The following is an 8,976-nucleotide window of genomic DNA, read 5'->3' as shown; positions in this document are numbered from 1 at the left end:
ATAAAAACCAATCTATTTCCACAACTAACAGCCAGGTCTTATGTAATGGTTGGGGTTTTGTGTGGAAATATTCACATTGATCTAGATATCTAGATAGACATTACCTCAAAAAGCTGCATTTTTATAGGCTCTAAGCTTAACGTTATGATGTATGGTAGTCATCATCAGTGCAAACCATGCAGTTCTGTGGGAGAGACAAAACTGCAATAAAGTGTTATTAACCGAGCTGTCTGGTTTTTGGGAGTTGGGTCATCACTCTGATCTCTTAAAGACCTGTCTATTCCCTGTTAAATATCAAGGTCACTTTTTGTTTCCACCTCCAAAAATAGACTCGAGATAAACCCTGGTGTCACTGTCAGAGACTTTAACCGCATGTAAGTGTTGAAAGATGCTTGGCTGTATCCTTAGCAGGTGTGTTTTCTGAGACAGGTGGGAGATCATAGGGGGGTCGTCATAAATGCAGCAAGCTCACAAAATATGCAGAGTTGCAGACGATGTGTAAATTGCTCAATCCCTGAGCATTATGTTATTCTAACAGCAGGTGGTTTGTTTCAGAGGGGGGCGAAATAAGTGGTGTTGACAAGTCAAAACCTAAAGGTGCGGTCATGATTTATCAACACAGTCTCATCCCAAGAAGTCATATAACTGACGTCTTGGGACGTCTTTTGACCATACGTCAATATCCGCCTTTTTAGGGTACCCTTAAACGTCGGTTTATGACGATCCTGGGACGTCATACAACTGACGCTTTACCTTTAACGTCAGTTAGGTGACGGGGTAGGTTTAGGGGTAGGTTTAGGTCTGGGGTAGAGTTAGGATCCGATAACGTCATCTAACCGACGTTTAAGGGTACCCTAAAAAGGCGGATATTGACGTATGGTCAAAAGACGTCCCAAGACGTCAGTTATATGCACTGCACATACGGAAGTCACTTTTAAAGCAGTTTTCTGTTAGTCAGGCAAATTCGCGTTACCAATTTGAACACGAGCGAAATCTGCGCGCGGAATTGTTTTCCCCCTCACACAAAACTCCTGATTGAAATGACTGTAATTCGCCCGAGAGCATCGCGCATTACAGCTCGCAACACTTCCTGAACAGTTTGTGCACTCACATTAGCAAGTGAAATAAGTTTCTTGAAATCTTGCTATAGCTACACTCTCAAGAACCTTACACCTATTCAAGTGAAATGAAAGTCTTTTCAACACTTTTAATTAGCCGTGAGTGAGTCTCCATATATGTTGAAGTTGCAGTAGTCGTCCACTAGAGTGAGCACAGAATGTGAAGAACTAGGCAATTGCATCATGACGAAAGCACAAAACAACAGAAACTGACCTCAACACGTCATGAAAGTGAATAAAACATGAAAAAGAGTTCAAACATTATGATCTTTATGAAACAGTAGCAGTTTATGTTCAAACACACTCAACAGCTGAAAATGAATGAGCTGAGAAGAGATTTGACATTTTGATTGAAAACCTCAAACATGCAGTGGAGAGATTCTATAATTAGGCTATGGGATAAAGTCGACATAAAAATATAAACTCCATTTATAACATTTCTGGTATTTTTTCCCACCAAATTTGATAACCATTTTGGTCAAGTGGTCAGTGTTTAGCTAGTTAGCATTGTTAGCATGGTAGAAAGCTGCCATTTCTATATAATGGATAGCTTTCTCCATTATAGACCTCATTGAGGTAAGAAAGTAATGGTAAAACCAATAACCTATCCAAATAGCTATTGAGACATTGTTTTAGGGTGTTGTTATGCATCCTTTCTAGAATAAATGCCTGATAAATGAACAGTAATTCAATGTAATGTTAGTTTAATGAAGGTGACTAATGGCACTAATAGCGAAAACAGCTTTGTAGGCCTATGTCTTTTCCTGTAAACATAATGGCTGTGGGTTTGATTCCCAGAGAATGCATTAACTGATAAAATCTATACTTTGAATTCCATATAATTCAATTTGGATAAAAGTGTCTACCAAATGCATAAATGATAAAGATTTGAAAAAGAAGTAGGCCTACTTCACGCATCATTATTGTAGCTCAAACAGCAGCACGCTAAGGTCATGGGTTTGATTCCAATGGCTGATAGATATATTTATATAGGCCTACCTTGAATGCAGTGTACATAAAAGCATCTGCCAAATATATAAATATAAATTCACTGCATGGAAAACACTTTCAGCTTCATTTTGATATGAAACACAGGCTTTAAAGCACCACATCAATTCCTGATGGATAATATATCAAGTGCCATCCTGCATGAATATGCTGTTTCACTCTGAAATATGTCACATTACTGAAGTAAATTGCTGATGCCTTTCATGTGGATTTTAATGAAGTGATTGTAATCAAGATTTCCTCATTGTACGCCTGTATCTATGTTATTCTGTGTTTAACTCATTGAATAGAAGACGTATCAGCTCATTTTGCAGCACTGCTCGAGAAACAAATGTGCAATCTGGCCGTTGCATTCAATAACAGAATGAAGCAGTGTCCCGTCGCCAAACATTATTAATCTTAATGAGTTAATAATGGGGTCTGTGCGCCTGTGTGAGGACACAGTCCAGTGATCACATATTTCAAAACAGACTGTGCTATATTCCCCCCAGAGCGAGGGAAGCCCCCAAAACATTAGGGCTGCCTCTGAAAGCGTGTGAAGTCACACTCACACATACCGGTATACACACATTTCAGATTGTAGACTGAAGTTTGCTTTGCGCTCAGATGTGATTGGAGAAGAGGTCTGGAAGCTGCATTGCAGCAGCTCGGGGTCGGTCGTGACTCCAGCTCAAAGGGAGGTGTGCAAGTGCACTATAACAGGGGACTGGGTATAACATGTTCAAGGGAATGGTGTTTCTCAAGGCCGTTTCTCAAGATTTCAGTCATGGTAAATGAATCTCATAACGGAAAGATAGAAACAGATGTTTTATGGGGAATCTCACAAATAGATGTCTGGGTCATATTTCACCCCAAAAATCTAAATTGAAACTGTTTTTAAAACATTATTTGTTTTGCACTGTGACATTAATTTTATGGCATGTGAGCAAAATTTAACTGTAATGCATCTGGATGTTTTCCCCAATGGTGACACTTATTTCTGCAATGCAATAATTTGTACAAATTTTTTTATTTATTTAAATCAATAGAAAGGCAGCAAAACAAATATCAAATACATATGTAAATACTTCACAATTTAAATTTTATATATACATGCATAAAACTCTAAGCCCGTCTGACATTTTTCTATTAAATGTGCATTTTTATGTTTTTAAGTGACATTTTTGAAAATAAGGCATTTCAATTACAGACTAGCAGTCTTTTCATTGCCATTAAAGTGCATTTCTGAACCTAAACATAGGAGCCTAATAAAAAAAGAAAAATTAAAATTGTCATATGGACTTTTTTTTTGCATCTGAAGTCTTCATATATTGCATTACAGTTATAAGAGTAAGATTTTTTTTTTGGTCTGTTGAGGGAGAAAATGTATTTAATTGTCTTGAAAATAATGATCCAACATGGTCCACTTTAATAATGGTCCTAAATTATGGTCCTTCATTTTCTTCAAGGAAAATATCAGTTAATTTTTCACTCTTGATTTTGGGATGAAATATAACCTGGACATGTTCTTGAGAGGTTTGTGTGGATTGGAATCTTAAGAATTTCATGACATTCTTTACTTTTCCAAAGATGTTTTTTTTTTTCTCCCCAGAGTATAATTTACAGAACTAAGAAGGATCAGTGTACTTTTGTGAGAAACCTGCACGACCCGGTCTGCTCTAGGGAACCACACAGCTGCAGTTCTCCAGGGAATTCCTTTGAAACAGTCTTCTGAAGGTTTTTAAGCAACTTAGCCACACACTGGCTTCCAAAACAACATAATCACTTTGATTCAGCCACTGCTGCGTTGTGTGAGGACAACACGGAAACCGAGCAAAGAGACTCTATTAATTAAAACATGCGGATTAAAGACTTATGGTTTATTTTGGGAATAATTTCATAAACTGGGATCAACATTTAATTACAAAATTGGTGGATTTGGTGATTATTACAGAAAACATTGTGGAAAATGTTTTATAAACCCCTTGGCGCAAGCAGAGCTGACCTATCTATCTATCTATATATCTATCTATCTATCTATCTATCTATCTATCTATCTATCTATCTATCTATCTATCTATCTATCTATCTATCTATCTATCTATCTATCTATCTATCTATCTATCTATCTATCATCTATCTATCTATCTATCTGTCTATATGCCTCTCTGTCTGTCTGTCTATCTATCTATCTATCTATCTATCTATCTATCTATCTATCTATCTATCTATCTATCTATCTATCTATCTATCTATCTATCTATCTATCTATCTATCTATCTATCTATCTGTCTGTCTGTCTGTCTGTCTGTCTATCTATCTGTCTGTCTATTTATCTATCTATCTGTTTGTCTGTCTGTCTGTCTATCAAATAAACAATGAAAAGCAACACACAGACATATAAGATAAGATAGGCCCATGTTTATCTAAGTGTCAACGCTAAATTGGTCTGGATGATTTCACATTGCTCTCAATATGACAGCTGTGACCCCCCTTTCCTGCATTACACATCAAATTGATTGGAACCTCCACCCCCTTTTCTTTTGACAGCTCTCGGTGACGCGCTCGGACGCGAACACTGCGGTTTGAGAACAGCCCACCTCCATATGAATGCGTGCTCGCCTCCCTTCTGTTGTTCTCAGTCCGGAGCGTGCACGCACACGCACGCGTTTATCCCCACCTCTAAATTTATTTCCAGTGTCTGTTGGACTTGTACAGACACCGCGTCGGATTGCGAATACAGATGGAGATCTTCCTGATGTCTGATGGCCACCGGCGCACCCGAGCCGCGCGAGAACACACAAGTCGACTATGATATGCGCGACTGGAGACACTGGCATGTGTAAAGACTGCCAAGCTGAGCTCTGATGGGGAAAATAGAGGAACCGGCTGAGAAAGAGATTTGTTTGGATATCACAGGAAAAGCTGCCCGTGGAAATGAGTCCTGAAGAGAAACCAAAGAGGCACTTTAGCACTGCGAGTCTTTGGAGAGAGAGAAGTGCAGACTTTCTGCCTCTGTAAAATAAATGGAAACTTAACTGAATTCTGACCAACAAGGTGAATTCATTCTTCATTTGAAGCACTGAAGTTTTACATGCATTGATATAAATGGCTTAAGATGATTTCAAGCAGCCTAACCTGAAATAAAATCATAGTGTTTTGAGACTATGGGAATATACTGGACATTTAGCCATTTTTGCACCTTGAATGATACGATTTTGTGGCGTTAATCCATGTGCGCAATCTTCATGATTTTTAAACCCGATAATTCGGAATAAAAGCGCCCGCAAGATCTGGAGTGGGAACTCAGGAAAGGTCGGTGCTACAGCCAAGGGAAACTAGATGATTTTTTTTTTAAATGTGTTTTTATTTTATTAATGTTTTTGACAGCAGTCTCTGTTGTGCCCTTCATGTCCGGTTGAGATGACGCGGAGTCCCCAATGAACACGTATTCTGAATCTAAAGAACAAAAGAGGGGGGAAGCTTTACTATACCGGATTATTTTTCTTGTGAAGTAGCCTAAATAATGTTTAACCAAATCATGCTTTTTTAGTTTAGACTCCTTTCCTTCTTGAAGTTTGACTTTTTGAATGTTTGTTTATTTCATCAAGAGTTTTTTTTACTTTTTTATGCATGGACTGTGATGGATATGAGAAATACCATAACTTACTTAAAGCATGCAAGCATGCATGACAGTCCTTTAAATGGTACCGTAGTTCACTATGGCTGATTTATAGTGAAAATGGTGCATTTGGCATCAGAATGGAGTTAAGAAGTTCCCCTAGGAGTCAAAGCAAACAGTGCTTGACTTGAGCCTTCATTTTGGTGTTATTATGTAACTTTGATTAACTAGTGGAAGAACATTTTGATTCACTTGTAGTAAGTTGAAAGATTCCATGCATTTTTGATAAACCTCTCTAAACCCATGTGCGTCAAGAAGGACAGAAAAGAAGAGGAATGCGCTATTGACGTCATGAGGTGAAATAACCGAACTTAAAATCCTGGAACTGTCTGAATGCATGAGTAAACCATTTGCCATCTAGACGTCAGAGTTGTTTGACTCAAATTACTTGATTCTTTTTCCATCCGAGTACCTTTTCTTTTGCATTTACTCAACTCTGATCATGGCTTCCCCTCAACATCAACATCTGCTGTATCACAACAGCGAAGTAAGCTGTGAGTCCGGTGGTGATGGTGCTGTGTCTGTGCGTATCAGCAGCACCAAACCACACAAACAGCAGCGTGGGAGTCTGGGCGCCAGCGCCATGTGTAGTATCATTGGGGGCTCCAAACATTGCAAGTACAGTATCTCCTCCAGCTGTAGCTCGGGCGAATCTACCATCCGCAAGTCGGTTATCAAAGGCCTCAGGTCTCAGAGGAAGATGCCGCAGCTGTTTGAGAGGTCGGCTGGACACTTCTGGAACCCCAAGTTCGACTCAAACATTCTGGAGGAAGCCTGCCGCGAGCGCTGCTTCCCTCAGACGCAAAGACGTTTCCGCTGTGTGTTGTTTTACATGGCGGCCGCCAGCCTCCTCTGGGGGTTGTTCTTCATCGCTAATGCTAACCGATGTGAACAGACTGCCTTCTTGTTGCCCACGGCCTCCTTCCTACTCCTCTGTTCTGTCCTGTTCGTCTTCACGTTCACCCGCTTCTACACCCACTGCTACAATCAAGCCTCGCTGTTGCTCATTGTAGTGACATTTGCCCTCACTCTTGCACCTCAGATCCAAACGTCAGGCTTTAGTGACTTTAATGTGCCTCCTTTGAAGGATGAAGATGATCCAGGCGACTTCAGTGGCGCGGAGGATAAAAACATGACGTTTGAAGCCACCCGCAGTGGAAATCCAGTAGCCCCCTGTTTGTCCCCAGTTGGCACCTTCTCTCTAGGCATGGAGGTGCTTTCGTTGCTCTACAGTTTCCTCCATGTCCGTCTTTACGCTTCATTACTGCTAGGCCTGCTCTACTCTGTGCTTTTTGAGACGCTTGGCTGGATGCACTTGATTCAAGCCAATGGATGGAGGAATTCCACTGAGGAACATTTGGAAACGCTCTACTGGCTGATCCCTGGAAGAGCCATTTTGCATGTCTGCGCCCACATCATTGGTATTCACCTTTTCATTATGTCTGAAGTGCGTTCACGCAGCACGTTCCTCAAGGTCGGCCAGGCCATCATGCATGGGAAAGACTTGGAGGTCGAAAAGGCCCTGAAGGAGCGGATGATTCACTCAGTGATGCCTCGTAGGGTGGCGGATGAGCTTATGAAGCAGGGCGATGACGACAATGACAATTCGGTTAAGCGCTACTCGACGGGAGCGGCTATTGCGGGTGCCTCCAGCCCTAAGAGCACCAAACGCAAGAAGACCTCGATACCTCGGGGTCAGATCATCTTTCGGCCTTTCAACATGAAACGCATGGAGCCGGTCAGCATCCTGTTCGCAGACATAGTGGGATTCACCAAGATGAGTGCCAACAAGTCGGCGCATGCCCTGGTGGGACTCCTCAACGACTTATTCGGACGCTTCGATCACCTGTGCGAGCTCACGTGCTGCGAGAAGATCAGCACGCTGGGAGACTGTTACTATTGTGTGGCCGGTTGTCCCGAGCCTCGAGAGGACCATGCCTACTGCTGCGTGGAGATGGGGCTTGGGATGATCCAGGCCATTGAGCAGTTCTGTCAAGAAAAAAAGGAAATGGTCAACATGCGTGTCGGCGTCCACACGGGCACCGTGCTTTGCGGGATCCTCGGCATGAAGCGTTTTAAATTTGATGTCTGGTCCAATGATGTCAACTTAGCCAATCTCATGGAGCAGTTGGGTGTCGCCGGGAAGGTTCACCTGTCGGAAGCCACAGACAAGTTCTTGGATGACCGGGTACTTGCGAGAAGACGGCCGAGTCACAGAAAGGATCGGACCAAGTGTGGTTGCAGATCAGCTTAAAGGTAAGATATGCATTTCAGATGTTCTAATGACTAATATGATGTACATGAGCATGTAAAGATGTTGCCTTACTTAGCACTGTGCTTCGTCTTTGTTGCGAAACCATGCCTTGTAGGATTGAGTGTGACACGTTTGGCTCATCTGGCTGTTAAAACTTGCTAAGCTGCCATGAAACTCTCTTTTTAGTCTGTGTATTGTCAGTGTCCGTAGGGTCTACTTGTCAAAGCGCTTTGTTAAATATTTGCCTCTACATTTTCTGTGACATATTTAGTTATTGAAGTAGGTCTTTTAGTCCGTGACATGCTGTCTAGCCATTTCTGCAGCCTTTAGGAATAGATTCATTTTGGTTATTTGTACAGTAATATTTTCTTGGAAAAGGCCTGTCATTGATGGGGTTTTCTGTTCAGTGGTCAACAAAGCAAAATTTGCATTTGCAAATGGCAAATTAGCAACATTTTCTGCTGCCTAGTCGTGTCAGTGCATTCAGTGCAGTCTTGCAATGCAATTTTGTTGTTATTTTTGCATATTTTGCATAATGCAAATGTATAAATGGCATTTCTCCTAGTATTTTTTTTACCCTTAAATCAAATTCTGTCACGATTTACTAACCCTCTTGTTGTTTCAAACCTGTATGGCTTTCTCTTTTCTGCAAAACACAAAAGAGATATATATTTTTCTACCTTTGTAGAGAGAGAGAGAGAGAGAGAGAGAGAGAGAGAGAGAGAGAGAGAGAGAGAGAGAGAGAGAGAGAGAGAGAGAGAGAGAGAGAGAGAGAGAGAGAGAGAGAGAGAGAGAGAGAGAGAGAGAGAGAGAGAGAGAGAGAGAGAGAGAGAGAGAGAGTCTGATAAACAGCCATGCAGGTTTGAAACAACATTCTTGGGTGAATTGCCCCTTTATTGGCTGGTCATCCATCAGGAAGAGATTCATGGTGGAGG

The 8,976-nt window shown here is 41.3% G+C and overlaps 1 protein-coding gene across 1 annotated transcript in view; it reads left to right on the top strand.

The window, feature by feature from the left end:
* Nucleotides 1-6,229: 6,229 nt before the first annotated feature.
* Nucleotides 6,230-8,976, top strand: part of LOC130095060 (adenylate cyclase type 9) — an 87,071-nt gene continuing 84,324 nt past the window's right edge. The window contains 2 exon segments of the mRNA XM_056261714.1: nt 6,230-7,975; nt 7,977-8,043. Of these exon segments, the coding sequence (XP_056117689.1) occupies nt 6,230-7,975; nt 7,977-8,043 (1,813 nt within the window).

This window comes from Rhinichthys klamathensis, unplaced genomic scaffold (genome assembly GCF_029890125.1).
Source record: "Rhinichthys klamathensis goyatoka isolate OS25496 unplaced genomic scaffold, OSU_Roscu_1.1 h1tg000185l_1, whole genome shotgun sequence".
NCBI classification, from domain to species: domain Eukaryota; kingdom Metazoa; phylum Chordata; class Actinopteri; order Cypriniformes; family Leuciscidae; genus Rhinichthys; species Rhinichthys klamathensis.
Note: the sequence above shows the minus strand (reverse complement) of the source record. Positions and strands in the feature narration are given on the sequence as shown.